The following is an 18,204-nucleotide window of genomic DNA, read 5'->3' as shown; positions in this document are numbered from 1 at the left end:
TGGTGGCATTGGGGGTGGCCATACCATTAAGCAAGAGCATGCTAGACACATCTTATCATCGAGGAACGTGCGCTTCAACCAAGTCGCCGTCTGCACTCCAAGGAGTCCTGTAGCAACGCGCCATTGAGTCCATTATCAGGTACTCTTGCACCAACTTGCATGTAATGTATGCTTGCACCAACCTCTGAGGCTCACAATTGCTGCACCTAGATGCACCGCGATTGGCACGTCTATGTAGTGCGTACTAGAATAGCATGAACGGTCTCACTTAGATCATTCACTCAGATCATAGCTTTGATTCACTCTGAGACCGTTCACTCAGATCATAGCTTTGCATTTACAAAAACCCCAATTCCTCTCCGCCTGCTTTCTCTACCTCTCTCTCACCTGCTCTTTAACTCTCGGTCTTTGGGTTCCTTGCCCTCAAATTGCGGATTGGCCCTCGATCTTTGGGGAGTAACCTCTCTCTCTCTCTCTCTCTCTCTCTCTCTCTCTCTCTCTGCGGGTGCTTGCATTCCCTCGAGCTGCGAATGCCTTGCCAGTGCATCCACATGGAGTCTACGTTGCAATCTGGCCTCGTGTGGGCTATGCCAAGCTGGCTGTAAGCAAGTTAAATCTACACATCGCAAAGATTCTGAGAGAAAAAAAGAAGGGAAATGCTGCCACGTGGATGAGTGACATATATATAAATATATAAATATAAGTATAATATATATAATATATATAAGATAAGATGTTGCTTGACTTCCACAACAGCAATATGTCATATTTGAGAGAGGCATACGTTAAGTTTTTTGGCCTCTGGGATGTCCCTTGCACTGAAATGCATGATCACGGCTGGCAGCCGCCCGCATTTTGAGAATCTGTCGGGAGGCAGGGCCTGCTCCTCAGCACCAGCAGCTCCTCAAAGCTCAGTTACGAGAATGTCTTGCAAAGATTCATATGACGCCACTTGGCTTGAACGCTGGCATTTTCTCAAGCAGCTACCTGACAGGTGTGTGCATCTACATTGGAAATACACAAGTGGGCATTCATGATTTGGAGGAGTGGTGGGACATAGAGTCTAGAGAAGGGTTCTGTCCAAGTTGATGGTTTGCGTGAGTGTTTTGAGATTTCATAATATTCAAGTACCGGATGTTGGGGGTAAATAAGGACAATGAATTTCTTGGAAGCAACATAGTGAGACTACATGAAAGCACTTCACTACGTTTTTGAAGTTGGTTTACACCGACCTATTGTACCTACGCAGGATCCATTACTTGGTGGTGGCCTTAATTCATGGTGCTCTTTGATGACTCAAATTGTGTCACCTGGATATGGTTTTTTTACCATAAGGATGAGACTTTTGAGACCTTTATAAATGGCAAACACTTGCGGAGAAGTACTTCCAACGCAATGATGTAGTTCTCCTATCTGAGGAAGCAACATAGAGAGACTACTCTATTAGGTAAGCCTTGACGATTTTGGAGCTGGTTTACATCGACCTTGGTGTAGCTATGCAAGTTCCATCACTTGAGAGTGCCCTTTATTTGATGTTAGTGGTTGATGACTCCAATCATTTCACCCCGGATATGTTTTCTTTACCATAAGGGCTCATTGAGACCTTTGATAAATTGGTATATGTTCATGGAGCAGTACTTTCGATGCCTCAATCCATTTCCAAAGAAGTAGAGGGGGAAGTTTGTCCTTGAAAGTCTAATAAAATGATATATGCTAGCTATATCACTTTTTCCAAAAGCTAGCGCTTTTATGGTCTGGTGAAGGAGGATATCATAGTCAGGAGAGATGATGTCTTTGACAAGCATGTACCTTAGAGGGGGTTCTTGTTTCGGAATCGTTTACTTTATCTCCTAACTTATCTTTTGTTAGTGATCCTCCATATCAGTCTTCTTTTCCAATAAGCCTTCTACTCTAGTTCTAGAACCTTTTGATTCAAGGAAGACTCAAAGATACCTAAAGATCATCCTTTGTAGGGTAGTTCATAGGTTATTGATGCTGATGTTCCAGCTGCTCCATCTCTTGGGGAGGGACTTGTCAAGTTTCCTAAGGGACTACTAGATGCATTTTTTGATTATGGAGTGACTTTATTTTTACATTTGTGCGATATTGGTGCCGCACAATAGTCACCTTGTGTTTAGCATTTTTAAGTTGATGGAGACTTACCATAAGTGACCCTTGAGAGAGGGGTTTTTGTAAGCACAACTGGAAAGAATTTCCATGTGAGAAACTTGGACCTTAATAAGGAGATAGAGTTGAACCAAGTCGACATCAAAACTAGGGACTCAATTGTGACAAAAGCAGCTCGCAAATCCCATCGCAATTCACGACAGAATTTGCATTGCAAAATGTGAGAGATTGTTGATGTGGCAACGTGGGAGCTTTTGCGTCTGTTTTGAAAGCAATATACTTTTGAGTTCTTGGGCTTTCACCCTATTGTAAAAGCATATGCCAACGGTCTTTAAATAAGATTAGTGGGGGAGTTCGAGTCTCAATTTTATGACGAGTGCTCTGTCAAAGTCGACGATGTAGAAGCGCGGAGAGAGAGAGAGAGAGAGAGAGAGAGAGAGAGAGAGAGAGAGAGAGAGAGAGAGAGAGAGAGAGAGAGAGAGAGAGAGATCGTGAACCAACCAACCTTGGTAATACGATAACAGATGAAGACAATGGGGACTGAGGGTTGCCTATATAGCAACCTCAGTGAATTGCCCTACCCAAACTTTGACAAATAAGTAAAATAAATAGCTAAAAGCCAAACTAAATAATGGGATCACTTTAAGCAGTTCACTTGAGATGCCTAAACTCTTAACACCCTCTCTGCAGCTCATAGTGGACATCAATAGTGAGACCAAGTCGATGTAGAAGCTATCATGGATACCCCAGTAGAAGGCCATGGACTACTGAATACACCTCGGTTTTGCTACCCTCAACTTTGTACCTGAAAATAATGCCATCTTGAGCATCGGTTGCCTTTGTAGAAAATTGAATCGTAGACCACAATACGTCCAAGAATTCCCATTCGTGAATCGTGAACACATCACGTTCAAAATTTAAAACTCTAAGATAATGAACTGTGGAACACATCCTGTCTATGATTCAACCAACAACAATGGATTGGTGCACTCATCTATAGTGTTTTAGATGTCTGATTGGTTCCTTGCCAGATGCATGCGCATTAAACTCCGACCTACGGGCCCAAACACTGATAACTTGAACTCTAATGCATGGGTCCAAATTAATTATACGAAGGACTTCTTGCCCCTCTTTTGCCACTCACAAGCCTCTCTCTGGCTGAAGCTAGTGGTGACACTTGCACTTTGACTAGAAATCTGATGTCGAGGCCACTGTGGCCGCCGCCACGTGTGCCATGCCGATCTCCTTTGTCAAATCTTTATTACCGTGATCTCTGTCCAGCTTGCCTTTGACTTTGTCTTCCTATGAGTCATAGTTACCGGGGAACGTGTTCCAAGGCCTATGGAACGCCGGAACGCCGTTCCCTCTCCCCCTGCAAGGCCGGAACGTCCCGGAACGTTTTGCCGTTCCGGGTGACCACTTGATACCGGAATGGCTCGAAACGGCCAACTCTCAAAATGGAGAGAAATGGGCAGTTTTTTGCAAATTTGTAGTGAACATTAGGTGTTTTTTAAAGTGTGCAAGGACTCAAAATGCACCCCCTCACACCCATTCCCTTCTCAAGCAAATCCACATGCCGAGGCTTAAACCTTAAGCTCTCTCGACTCTCGAGTCTCAAGCTCTCCTCCTCTCTGTCACGTGCACATCTAACCCTATGTGTACGTGGACAAGCTACTTCATGACATGGGTTCAGTTTAGTCAGCTTAGGAAGTGTTCTGGCACTTTTGTGAGTCTGTTTGTAGACTATGCATGTCCAGGCACTTAGAGCAGATGCATATCCTCTGGTTGCACACAACATGATCATCAGATTTCCATCAGGAGCATTTTTACAGTGCATAGACCTATTTTCTCTATTTTAGCCAATTTTCACTTATTATTTTTAAGTGACTTTTGTTGGGAAACTGGGTAGGGCAATTTGACAAACAAGTATATAAATAACCCTAGAGCTAGCATTTTTGGCAAAAGAGGCAGCAGGAACACAGCGTTCAACAGGCACCTTTTCAACAAGTCTCCCCCCCGCAACAACCCTAGCGTTTTCAGCCATCTGTAAGCCTAGCGTTTTTGCATCATCTCAGCCTTGGCATTTTTGCATAGCAAATCATCCCGGCAGTAGCAGAACAACAGAACCAAGCCTAGCGTTTTTGCATGGCAGAACCAGTCCTGGCGTTTTGCATTGCAGATCAGCCCCGGCATTAGCAGAAGCATCAGATCCATAGCGTTTTTGGCATCAGATAGCAAGCGTTTTTGGTTTGCAGATCAGCCCTTAGCGTTTTGCAGATTCTCCGCGACAGTTTCACCAAAAGCACCAACATTTTCAGTTTCAGCAATCAGACATCACAATAGAAGTTCCAAACCTCGTAGATTTCACCTTCCCGTAGCAGATCCTCGCCGCCCGGTCAGCTCCAGCGTAGTTTGCAGATTCAGCCCAGAAAACGCAGATTTCAGCATCTGTGTTTTTAGCGCGTCGTCGTTGCATCGTCGTCATCGCCCTCGTCATTGACGTAGAGTCAGAATTCAGATAAAGATTTGCAGATTTTAGCCATTAGCGTTTTCAGATTTCAGCCCGCCTCGTTGTCATTCTCATTGTCGTCGACGTCATCGGCAAGTCCTAGCATTGTAGAGTTTTGGGCAATCAATAGTAGTCTGCTCTCGCCATAAAGAATGGGGCCCTTGGAGGAGGGTTTTACAACTTGTCTGATGTCGTATTCTTCTCTCTCTATCTCTCAGTCTCAGCACCTTTATTCATAGTGTTTATTCACTTTGTTTGTGTCCATTGCACTATGTCACTAAAGGAACGGAAGGCTCTCCCTTCCGTAAGTAAAGGAACCCTTGAGCACAGTTCGGAGCACTCATCTTGAGCAAAGTTCAACATTCACTTCCGTTGCACCCTACACCCTCACTCTCTCAAGCTCTCTCCCTCTCTCTCTCTCTCTCCCTCTCTCTCTCTCTCTCTCTCTCTCTCTCTCTCTCAAAAGCTCTGTAACAGACTTGGACACTCCAAGTCAAAAATCAATCGCGACAGCACCAAATAACCACTTCAAAACAATTCACAGATCACAATAGATTTACACTGGCCCGGCGGAGTTCCGTGCCTAGAGATATTGGCCCCAAAGACTGGTGCCCCTTTCGGTATTTCTTTATGTATTAAAATCAATGTCAGAGTACAAAGAGCGGTTAGGGTTTCACTCTCAGACTCTGCGTCCAGATGCTCTGAGAAGTGAGGCCCTCACCGCATATTTAAATGTTACAAGGGATGCCCAAAAGCAAAGCTCCAAAAGCTTGAAAGCAAAAGCAGATCTCTCTCTCTCTCTCTCTCTCTCTCTCTCTCTCTCTCTCTCTCTCTCTCTCTCTCTCTCTCAATGAGAGTAAAAATAAAGCAATTCAACTCTCTCTCATCCAATTCTTTTCGTAGCAAAAATCCAAAAGCTTGGATTTTGCGTCGCTCAAAAGAATTATTATTATTTTTTTCCACCTCCGCGGACCGCGATTTTCGAAAATTAGGGTTTTTGGCAGAAATTAGGGCTTGCAGGAATTTTAGGGTTTTTGGCAGAAATTAGGGGTTTTGGTGTCCATAGCCACGTCATCACTTTGTGACATACCCTCCTCTTGAAAACATTGTAATCGACCGCGATTACACCTGCAAAACCGACAAAAGCCATAAACCATCTTAGCAGACACTGACTATTAGTACCTAGGTACTAGGAACACACGTTTAGCACATGTACCAAATCGACAGTCACATCACACGACATCGCAGGACATCACCAGACATCATAGGATATCACATGACATTCAATATTCATTCGGATCTTAGAGCATGATTTATCGGCAATGTAGCTAGCAATCACATCTAGGTCCAATCGGGACCTCATTGATATCCGATTGACTAACCCCTATTGCAACCATGTCTATTCGAGATCAATCAGACCAAAATGCTGCAGTCATTTCGTCTATCAGTTCCTGCACTCAAAAGAAGTGAAGAAACAAATCAGTATCATTATCAGGAATTCCATTTCATAAAGTCATCCAGCAAAATACTGTCAGCTCTTCGTATCCCTGAAGCTCAAAGAGACATCAGTGACTTTAGTATCAAAATCAAGGCATCTGTTGACAAAGGAGCGGAGTGACTCCCCTCTTGTGCAACACACTGCACCAGATCTCCGGCCAAGCTGAATTCTGGGTTCCATTTGGAGTAGACTATGCTAAACCAAAAGCATCGAGGTAAAGTTTCACAATCCGAGGAGTATTTGCTAGGTCCTCCTCCTCCATCCACTTCACATCAAATGTAGGATAGTTCTTGAACTTAACCAAGAACTGCCTTTGGACTTTACCTTTCTTCGTATCCCTATGTGCCAAAATCTGTTCAGGAACAAGAGTCTCCTCGTTTTCTTCCACCTTGGGTTGCTCATCAGGCTCCCCATCATCAGGCACATCACCTTTAAAAGGTTTCAAGAGACTCACATGCAATGCATTGTGAATCCTCCAAGTATCTGGCAATTTCAATGGGAAGGAGACATTTTCAGTAATCTAGAAAGGTCCGTAGTATCGCATACTAAGCTTTGGAAAAAGCCTCTCCTTTCCCTTTTTCTTTCTTAGGCGTGCCTTCTCAAAACGTAAGAGCACCCAATCATCCTCCTTCAATTTCATGTCGCGACGATGGCGACCCGTTGCCTTTTTCTGTCGTTCTTGAGACTTCTGCAAAGTCTCGCGAACCTTGGCAAAAGCCGTATCCAAATCTCATGTATATTGATCCGCTTCAAAGATCTTATCTTTCGTGCTCAGGAAGGGTGGAACCTTCGCAGCACCTTCAACAATCTCAAATGGCGCCTTCCCCGTCGAAGAGTATCGTGTTATTATAGGCAAATTCCACCAAAGGTAAGTATCTTTCCCATTGAGTCTTCTGATCTGAGATATAAGACTTCAATAAATCTAGAACCACTGAAATGAAATGAGCCTGTTTGCTAAATCTCTCAATAACAGTCCAGATACCATCGTGACCACTCTGTGTCCGCGGGAGATCAAAAATGAAATCCATCGCAATACTTTTTCAAGGGCGGGTGGATATGGGTAAAGGCTGTAACAATCCTTGTGCCTTATGCCTGTCAAACTTGACCTTCTGGCATACTAAGCAACTGCGCACAAACTCTTCCACATCCTTTTTGAGTCTCGGCCAAAAGAAGTATCTCTCTACCGCTTTCATGGTGGTAGCAATGCCGCGGTGACCCGTAAAAGGTGGACAGTGGCATTTAGTCATAACCTTTTCCCTCAACGGCTGTGTAACGCACAATATAGTCTTTTTTATCAAGTAGCCTTCCCGAAGGGAGTATCCAGCTATGTAAGGTGCAGCGGAATGAATGTTGTATTTTCTCAAGATTAGTGATCTTTATTTCTCAAGGTTCCTTTTAGTTCTTAGGGAAGGAGAGAGCCTTCCGTCTTATGAGAGTGCTATGATCACGAACAAAGTGAGTGGATATTGTGCGTGCAAGTGAATGAGACTGAGAGAAGGAGAGAGAAGAGATACGACACCAAGAGGTTGTAAAACCCTCCTTCGAAGAGATCTAAACTGACTGGATTGACTGAACCGTGCTGTGGTGTAGCTTGTCCACAGACACATAGGGTTGGGATGTGTCACGTGACATCCCCTCCTTTTCAAAGTGAGGTATTGGTACCGAACTGTATGGCGTCGAGGGAGATCGCCAACAGCATCCGGAATCCTGGAAGGGACTCTTCGCCGGCCAACTCTGATGTGTGGGTCATGCGGTACTTGAACTTCATAAAGGTCTGCAACGCTTGCTTCTTTGGGCCGCGCCGAAAGCGACTCAAAGTCGTTTGAATCTCCTTTCTTGCGTCAACTTTGTCGAGTATCCTGCTTCTTTCGTCTTCAAGAATCTCCATGGCTGAAAATTCCTGAACCCATCTCCAACACAAAACCATGAACTTACCCATTCCATGTTAAAGTGAAGGAAAAACATCTTGTCTTCTCTAAAGACTGTGTATGCAATGTAGATGAGCAAATAGATGAAGTGACAACCCGTTCATCAAACACATGCAAACAATGAGGTCGAATCTTTTCTGTTTGATTGAAATCAATCAACTGTGGCAAATCATAATGGAAATGCCCATGCTTGGTGCTCATACTGTCATGTGCTCTTTGAGAAACTGTCATGCCAAGGGAGAGACATGGAATGTGACTTCCTTACATACAAACTTTTCAGCTTGTCATGAACAATCCGCATACATTCGTGTTCATCCATGAGAGAAACGTGCTCAACATACAATATGTCATGCCTAGGAAAAGGGATCACATAACGATGTTGACTAAAATACAGGAAACCTTCACGAATGAAACACTCGAACAATGCGTGCGTATCAATCATGTGAACACATAATACTTCCTGTGAGGGCTCTTTGGACCAAGGCTCGAGAGCCAAGATCGCTCCTTCAAGATCTATCGAATCTTCTTGTGGGGGATCTGTGGACCTCGACTCGAAAGCCAAGATCGATTCTTGGTGATTGATCGAATCTACAACGAGGTTAGCTTCGCTAGAAAAAGCATCAACTAACACACCATCCTTGTGAAGAATCACATCTTTTTCATGCAAATCATCATGCTTGTCATTGTCATCCAAATCATCATGCAGATCATTATCCTTCAAATCATCATGCTTCTCATAATCATGCAAATCCTGTGGGTCATGCTGTGGAGAAAAAGAGATTGAGAGAATCTCCTTATCCCGAATCCTTTCAACCTTGTCTTGTATATTAGCAATGAGAGATGGAGAAGGAGCAATGTCCTCTCCATGAATGACAATAGGAGAATCACTGTTGGCATTGAGAGTTATAGTGTTAGCCGGAAATTTCATGAGAGCGTCATTATCACGAAACCATCGAATGCCCAAAATCATATCACATCTTGAGTGAAGAGAAACAACAAATCTTCTAGTGAAGGCAGTCTGTTGAATTGCAAACAACACATCAAGGCACTCCTCCGTGATGAGAGCGTCCATACCGGGACGAAAGCCAGAGACCTCGATAGGAGATCTCGGACTAACTTCGAGGCGGGCTTTCTCAACAAGAGAGGAACTGATCACATCATGCATACTACCTGGGTCAAACAATATGACAAAACGGTGCCCCGACGTACGACCATAACATTTAATGAGAGAATCATCAATGGGAGGGTCCTGAGAAACTTTGGGCACACCCGTGCTATCATTCATTGCATTGACAGATGTAGTGGGTGCTGTGGGTTCTTTAGATTCATTCGATTCAAGCTTAGGACATGTTCTTTTTATGTGACCCTTAATGTGACAATGAAAACAACGACCTTCCTTAGAATACGTGTTTTGTTCTTCCGACGTGATGTATTCTCCTACAATTCCTTGTGCTACCTTTTCATATGGAGTAAGCTTAGTTTTAGCAATTGTGTTAGCCTTACCCTTAGATTCATTGGAAGAATTCTTTGATGAGATACTGTTGGAAGATTGGTTCGAAGAGTTATCATTCTTACCATTCTTACCGTTCTGAGGGTTCTGAGAAGTGTGCGAGGTACTTGTGGAAGTCTTGTTCTCCTTAGGCTTTCCTTTGTTGTGCTTCATCTCGTGGGCGAGAGCAATTGCTACCGCTTTGTTGAGATCAATTGGATCGAGTACCTCAACATCATACTTGATATACTCGTCCAATCCGTAAAGAAATGCCTCCTTGCGCTTTACATCCGATTTGCGTAATTGAGTGCCGAGCTGCAAAACACGATTAGAGAAAGACATAACCGGCATACCGTTTTGCTTGAGAGCTTGCCAATCGTCCTTCAATCGTGCAAGGTATTGAGGTGGCATAAACTGCGCCTTGAGCTTGTCTTGGAAATCAACCCAACTAAAAGAGAGGGGCGTGAAATCGTCGGCTGCCTCTAGGTGCGCGGCTAGCTATGCCTCTTGCCATGCCTGTTACCAATTAATGGCATCACCGGCAAGGTACATAGCTGCCGTCAAAACTTTGCTATTGCCTGTTTTCTTAGTTGTCGCAAAATAAGCATTAAATTGATGCAACCAAGAATGAATAACAGTAGCATCTATCTTACCATCATACTTACTGAAAGTCAACTTCTCTATGATTGGATGGTTGGAATCCGCATCGTAGCTTGCGCCACTTGACGAACTCCCACGATCTTTGGGTGGTTCGGTCTTCGAGGCTAGGACTTGGGAAAGCAATTCTTGAGTGCGTAGCTCTCGCCGAGCTTCACGCTCGGTCTCCAAAGCCAATCTATGAGCGGCACAATCGGCCTCCAATGCCGCGTTTCTTGTTGCCGCTTCCTCCTTCCTTAGTTCTTTTCTTTCTTTTCTTGCGTCGCGCTCGTGCTCTAAAGCAAGGCGCTTGTCTTCCTGTGTATCCATCATGGCCATCATCTGCTTGACCATTGCCTCCATAGGGTCTGGTGCACTTGGTGGCGTAGATGGCGAAGGAGGAGGGTTGAAGAAATCATCTCCGGGTGGGGACGAGTCTTCGTCGCCTCTCTCATGCTCATCACCTATATGTGAAGTATCCATTCCGCTTCGGGTAACGACCATGCACTATGATCTTTGGTTCTTAAGTTCACGAGGAACTTGGGTTCTTGAGGGTCTTGAGGTTCTTGAGGTTCTTGATTCTTGAGGGTCTTGGGTTCTTGAGGTTCTTGAGGTTTTCTTTCGCTTGCAAATCGCGTTGGAGAAGGATCTTCTCTTCACCCGAGTTCTACCCTTTTCTGCGGGCGCACCCCTTGGCGGCCTTGCGCTCACACCAAGGTTGGTTTTTCCCACTTCGCGTCGATTGGCCGGCCGCTAAGTGCACGGTCCGCTCTCAATGAGTGAAAAGAGACACAAGGGGAGGCTGGACAAGCCCTTCTTTCTTGGGATTCCTGTCACTCTTCAACAAACACGATTAGGAATCGACATGCCCAAGCGAACTTGGGTTCGTGCGACCGCAACAAGCAAAAAAAAATTCTTGTGGTTCTTGTGGTTCTTTCCTTAAGTAATGCAGAACACTTCCAAAGATTTGATACCAATGTAAGGTGCAGCGGAATGAATGTTGTATTTTCTCAAGATTAGTGATCTTTATTTCTCAAGGTTCCTTTTAGTTCTTAGGGAAGGAGAGAGCCTTCCGTCTTATGAGAGTGCTATGATCACGAACAAAGTGAGTGGATATTGTGCGTGCAAGTGAATGAGACTGAGAGAAGGAGAGAGAAGAGATACGAGACCGAGAGGTTGTAAAACCCTCCTCCGAAGGCCCCACTCTCGTTGGCGAGAGTGGTCTACTTTGATTGCACAAGGGTGTACAATGCGTATGCAATGGACTGATGCAACTTGGACTATGCCGATGACGACGACGACTTGATGGCTGAAATCTGGGATCTTCTAATCGCTGAATTCGGGGTTGTCTTGGTGGCTGAAAACGACTGTTTTCTTGCTGTTTTCATGGCTGAAAATGACTCGTTTATTCGGGGTCATGCTGATGATGAAAACGCTGCAGATCTGCACTTGTCAGGCTGCGTTTTAGGTCAATGTCCTAGGCTGAAAAATACTGGAACAGCAGGTGTTTTTCCATGCTAAAAATAGCAGCAATAGGCAGCAGATACTAGCTTTAGTAGTTGCTGAATTTGCTGAAGAAAACGCTGAACTTGCAGATGCTAGCGATCTAAAAAATGCTACAGGCTGAGAGTGGTTGTCGCGGGGAAAACGCTAGGAACTGTTGTGTGAGGGCGATGGCTGATGTAGACTGAAAACGCCAGGGTCTGGAAGAGCTAGGCGATGGTAATCTGCAGGGGGTGCTGAGGGAGGGGGGTACTACTGAGAAGTTGCCTGTTGAGCGGGAAGCTCCTGCTGCCTCTTCTGCCAGAAAGTGCTAACTTGGGTTTGCTTATATATTAACTTAGCAAAATTGCCCTACCTACTTTTGTTGGAAAGTCACTTAAAAATAATAAGTGAAAATAACCAATAAATAGGAAAATAGGCTAAATGCACTGGAAAATTCCCATGACTGAATCTGATGGATCTTGAAGGGAATACTGATGATCATGCTGTGCTCAACCGGAGGATATGCATCTATGCTAAGTGACTGGGCATGCACGGTCTACGAATAGACTCACAAAAGTGCCAGATCATTGCTAATCTAAACTGACTGGACTGACCGAACCTTGCTGTGGTGTAGCTTGTCCACGGACACATAGGGTTGGGATGTGTCACGTGACAAGCTACTGTCTCCCCATCCCATATCCGTGTGAAAAATATCTGCAAAAATCTGTATCTGTGGCATACTGATCGACCATATCCTCGAAGCTCCTATGATGTATCGCGGAAATAGCCAGAACCAACGACTTCCGAGACAAAGCATTTGCCACCACATTCTTCTGTCCCTATACATGGACAATCTGGAAGTGAAACTGTGACAAGATGTTTGCCCACCGCATCTGCTTTTGCGAAAGCTGCTTCTGTGACAAGAAGTAGCGCAAACTCTGATGGTCTGTAAAGACAGTAAAATCCGCTCCGAGTAGGTAATGCCGCCACTGAGTAAGAGCATGGATAACCGCCAAAAGATCTTTCTCGCATATCTGTGCTGTCATCTCTGGCCTAGAGAACAATCGGCTCTCGTAAGCAATGACATAGCCTTCTTGCACCAAGACCGCATCCAGACTACGACCACAAGCATCACAATATACTTCAAATGACTTCTGCAAGTCCGACAAAGTCAAAATTGGTCCCGTAGTCAATTTCTCTTTCAAGGTCCGAAAGGCAGTAACCTCTGTGGATCCCCACGAGAAAGAGACTCCTTTCTGTGTCAAGATATGCAAAGGGGAAGCAACCTTTGCAAACTTTCGTATGAACAGCATGTAGTACGAACACAGTCCCAAGAAGCTTCTAACTTCATGGACATTATTCAAATTGGGCCAATCACGGATAGTCTCTATCTTGGCCGAGTCCATTTGCACTCCAGCTGTTGAGACAATGTGTCCCAAAAAGTGTATCTCTGGTAGGAAAAATTCACTTTTCTTTGCATTAATCACTAACTTGTGATCTCGTATTGCCTGAAAGACCTGAAGCAGATGATCTTTGTGAAAACAATGATGTCGTCAAAGAAAGTGCCAACAAATAGTTTGTACTCTCGAAGAATCCTGTCCATCATCCGGTTAAATGTCGCAGGAGCATTGGTTAAGCCAAAAGGCATCACCAAAAACTCAAATAACCCAAAAGTAGTCCGAAAGGCTCTCTTGTAGACGTCTCCCGGCGCGATTCAGATCTGATGATATCCACTCTTCAAGTCAATCTTGCTAAAGCACGAGGATCCCTGTAACCTGTCTAGTATATCATTGATCCTAGGAATCGGAAATCTGTTCTTGATGGTGATTTTGTTGAGAGCTCTATAATCGATGCACATCCTCCAAGATCCGTCTTTCTTCAAAACCAACAACACTGGAGAGCAATACGGTGAAGTACTAGGCTGGACAAGACCTCTTTTCCAAGAGGTCTTTCACTTGGTTCATAATCTCTTCATTCTGTGCTCGGCTCACACGGTAAGGTGGCCGGTTCGGTGATGTGCTTCCAGGTATCAGATCAATGGTATGATCTTTAGGCCCTCTGAAAAGCAATCGGCATGAGTTGTGGAGAAAAATCTTGGCGTTCTTTATCAAGTCAAAACATATTCAACCTTTATCCATCGTTCAGTTCTCTCCCAAAAGAATGAGTAAAGAAACTGAAGTTCATCAAGTACAATCTCTAAGCCCTTCATTTATCAAAGTCGCTTTCTCGGCCCGGTAGTCAACCACTGCGTAGTTCTTGTGGTACCAAGGGATCCTGAGTAGAACGTCACTCGCGTGCCCTGAACACCCCTGTCATTGCAAACGAAGTTTACCAATGCTCGGTGTAATGGCAACATCCCATCCGGGTGCCAGTCGAACTACCTCAGCTTGTGGCGTCAGTCTGTTGGGCGTAATTCCAAATCGAGCCGCCAATTCCAAGTGAAAAGAAGTTGGCCTTGGCTCCTTCAAACGAGCTTCTTGATCCTTCACTTTGCCCCAAAAGCGGCAAAGTTTGTACTTTCATTCATTATATTCGGTGCAGGTCCCACGCCATGTGGTACCAATTTTGCTTTTCTATCTGCCTTTTCTGCCATGTTCCTCAGCTGCTCTCGAACTCTCAGGCCTGTCGTCGTCTTTATCATTCTGTTCTTTCTGTGCCTTTTTAGGGCACTTCGCGGAGATATGTCCATGTTCCCCGCATCCAAAGCATTTCCCCTCTCTGATGAAGCGAGCTCTCTCCTCAGGAGTAAGCTTAGGTCATGCATCCTTTTTCTCTGGGTTGCTCTTTTTCTTTCTACTTTCATTCCCAGAAGTCTGTTCGGCTCGTTGTGTCATGGCCTCATTTGTGGGGTAGGTTAGATTGCCAGAGTGAATGGCAAAGCCCCGCTTTGCATGACTCATCCACTCCTGAATAGAAGCTGACTTCTGCTTCAAGCAGTGATCTCGGATCTATGTAGGTAGACCCAAGGTGAACCGCTTAATCTGTTCTTTGAACGTGATCTTCTTGAATGAAGAGGCGGGTAGAAAAGAGCTCCAGAATCTTTCACAATAAGCATTGATTGTATCTTTCTTGGTCATCCGAAGATGGTTCCAAGCAGCTCGTACATCTCGTTCATATTCTTGCGTCAACCAAGAAGAAATAAAAAGCTTCTTAAATTTCAGCCATTTAACTAAGAAGAAATAAAAAGCTTCCTAAATTTCAGCCATTTAACTGGCGCAGTCTTGTTTAAAAGAAGCGTGGACCACCAAGTACGAGCATTCCCCTTAAAGTAAGAGGCAGCTCTCCGAATCTTGGAGTGCTCTGAATAGCGTCCTCCCGCGAAAGTGATGTCAAACTGCTGTATAAAAGACAAAGCCTTCGAAGCATCTGAGTATCCAGAAAAAGTATTAAACTTGATCGAGTGGCCACCTTCTTAAACTCTCGGACTTTCTTGCTTTTATCTTCGAGAAAGTCATACTGGTTGGCATAGAAGTTTCCATCATCAGAATCTGAGCTTCTTGTTCGCATAGAAGTTTCCATCATCAGAATCTGAGCTGTCTGTAGACGAGTCCTCAGTAGAACTGTCAGGCTTGGGCGAGATTTAGCCTTCTTTGCCTTTTTCTTGTCCTTTCTGAAGCTTTGTTTCGTGCTTTGCTTTTTACCTTTTCTGCCTTCTTCGCTCGAATCCGAAGAGCCAGAAGAATTGTCAGAAGAAGAAGAAGAAGAAGAACTGGGTACTCCTTCAAATCGAACACGCTTCTTCTGTTTCTTTGCTTTATCAAAAGTTGACTGACGACCCAAATATCCCGGGAAGTCAGTGCTTTTCTTCTGCTTTTTGCCGTGCGTTTTGGCTTTCTTTTGCGCGTCAAAAAGCTGGGGCGGCAGTCCGTGCATCAATCACCTCTTCTAATTCCTTCTCTGAATATTTCTTGTGAGCAGAAGGTTTCTTGAGAGTGGGTTTAGTGGTTTTCTGCCACTGCTCATGCACTTCTTGGAAAGAAGTCTCGCTCATATATTTTGCAAATTTTGGGTTCTTCGCAAAATTGAGCATCATCTTCGTTGCATCGCCGATCAACTAGCGACGCTCCATCTCTCGCCGCTCCGCCTGAGTAAGCCGAGGCGGGCCATACTCTCCGCCGGAATCTTCGTTGTGATCCCTGCCCGCATCTCCAGATGCAGAGGGAGTCGATTGATCCTTGCTTGAAGCCATAGGTGCCGCGGAAAAAAATTGGGGATCGGATTTCCCGTAGAAGAGAAATCGGCGGTGCTCTGATACCACTGTAACAGACTTGGACACTCCAAGTCAAGAATCAATCGCGACAGCACCAAATAACCACTTCAAAACAATTCATAGATCACAATAGATTTACACTGCTCGGCGGAGTTCCGTGCCTAGAGATATTGGCCCCAAAGAATGGCGCCCCTTTTGGTATTTCTTTTATGTATTAAAATCAATGTTACAAAGAGCGGTTAGGGTTTCACTCTCAGACTCTGTGTCCAGATGCTCTGAGAAGTGAGGCTCTCACTGCATATTTAATGTTACAAGGGATGCCCAAAAGCAGAGCCCCAAAAGCTTGAAAGCAAAAGCAAATTCTCTCTCTCTCTCAATGAGAGTAAAAATAAAGCAATTCAACTCTCTCTCTCTCTCTCTCTCTCTCTCTCTCTCTCTCTCTCTCTCTCTCTCTCTCTCTCTCTCATATCCAATTCTTATCGTAGCAAAAAGCCAAAAGCTGGGATTTTGCGTCGCTCAAAAATAATTAATTTTTTTTTTCCACCTCCGCGATTTCCGAAAATTAGGGTTTTTGGTAGGAATTAGGGTTTGCAAGAATTTTAGGGTTTCTGGCAAAAATTAGGGTTTTTGCAGTACGTAGCCACGTCATCACTTTGTGACAAGCTCTCTCCCTCTCCCTCCCTCTCGAGTCTCTCCCTCTCCCTCTCGCATCATCCATGGCCTACGGGTCTTCAAATCGAGTTTTTTTTTAGTATTAGAGTCGAAGGACTCTAAGACAACTTGTATTCAAATTTCAAACATGTAGAGCTAAAAATTGCATTGTTTGGGTGTTTTTTATGCCTCTATTCCGTGCCGTTCTCGTTCCGGATCCTTGGCCGTTCCCCCGTTCCTCGGGGCTCCCCGTCGCTGTTCCCATTCCGGGTAACTATGCTATGAGTTCCTGCTTTTGCCTTTGGCTTCAAATTTCCGAGCCAAACAAAGCGTCGAGTCACATTCATAACAATTGTGGTCGTACATCACGGGCACTGAGGCAGCTAACTGAGCCATCCTTGTCAAGCTGACCTTTGCCTTTGTCCTCTAGCGAACTTGGGATTTGCTTTTGACTTCAGAATCTCAAGCCAAACAATTTGCCGGGTTAGAGTTACCAGGGAATGCCCCTCCTAAGGCCTGGAACGTTGGAACGGCATTCTTCCCGTTCACATGTGCAAAGAACGTCTCGGAATGGCAAGGCGGTCCGATTGATCGGATGATATCAGAACGGCAGGGGGGGAACGGCCGAAACGGCAGCAAACGGTCACAAAATGGGCAGATTTTGGTAGCCTCCAACGATAAAAAACGGTCAGAAATGAGCAGATTTTGGGGGTGTTTGTTTTCTGTTACCCCTTATAAATTGCTCCCCCTTCACCCTTGCCTTCACAAATGCAACAAGCCTCAAGGCTCTCTCTTTCCAATGCCCTCAAGCTCTACCCTCAAGCTCTCAAGCTCTCTCCCTTGGGCTTGCCCTCAAGGCTTCAAGCTCTCTCTCCCTTGGTCTCAAGAAGTGAAGCCTCTGTGGCAAGCTCTCTATCTCCAGCTCTCACGGAGTCAAGCCTCTCTCTCAAGCCCTCTCTATCAAACCCTCAAGGATCAAGCTCTCTCTCTCTCTCTCTCTCTCTCTCTCTCTCTCTCTCTCTCTCTCTCTCTTTCTCGGATAATCAATGGCCTCTTCTTCTCGTACAACCCCCTCCGTTCATGCAGGCAACACTCAAAGGACGAAGGAATGGTCGTGGTGGGATGAAGTGGCCTCGGAGAGCACCTTGTCGGCAGCAGGAGGTTCTCGTGCATGGGCATGCAAGCTATGCTCTTACGCGCGGAGAGGGGGACATGACAAAGTGATGGCACACTTTCTTCGAGTACCAGGACATGAGGTGAGATTTTGCACCACCGTAAGCATCAAGAAGAGGAAGGAGCTTGAGAAAAAGGATCTGCAATTCAACCATAAATCCAAGCCCGCACGCAAAGGTATCGACCCAAAGATCCTCATTTTCCCTCTACCCGGTGCTGGTGGCGGTGGATCTTCATCGGGTCCGATTTGTCGCCAAAGGACCCTTGCCACCTCTTGGGACCCAAAGAAGAAGGAAGAGGTGGATGCCGTTGTAACAGATTTGGACACTCCAAGTCAAGAATCAATCACGACAGCACCAAATAACCACTTCAAACAATTCACAGATCACAATAGATTTGCACTGGCCCGGCGGAGTTCTGTGCCTAGAGATATTGGCCGCAAAGACTGGCGCCCCTTTTGGTATTTCTTTTTGTATTAATCAATCATCAAAGTACAAG

At 45.0% G+C, this 18,204-nt stretch overlaps 1 protein-coding gene across 1 annotated transcript in view; it reads left to right on the top strand.

Annotated features, from left to right (window-relative positions):
• Positions 1-210: 210 nt before the first annotated feature.
• LOC147424395 (uncharacterized) overlaps positions 211-18,204 on the top strand; it is a 44,247-nt gene continuing 26,253 nt past the window's right edge. Inside the window, exon 1 of the mRNA XM_086500813.1 lies at positions 211-994. Within this exon, the coding sequence (XP_086356939.1) occupies positions 807-994 (188 nt within the window). The 5' untranslated portion in view covers positions 211-806. The remainder of the gene's footprint in view (positions 995-18,204) is intronic.

Source organism: Adiantum capillus-veneris, chromosome 25 (assembly GCF_014529385.1).
Source record: "Adiantum capillus-veneris isolate H3 chromosome 25, ASM1452938v2, whole genome shotgun sequence".
Taxonomy (NCBI): domain Eukaryota; kingdom Viridiplantae; phylum Streptophyta; class Polypodiopsida; order Polypodiales; family Pteridaceae; genus Adiantum; species Adiantum capillus-veneris.
The sequence above is the reverse complement of the archived record's forward strand: the minus strand, read 5'-3'. Positions and strand labels throughout refer to the sequence as shown.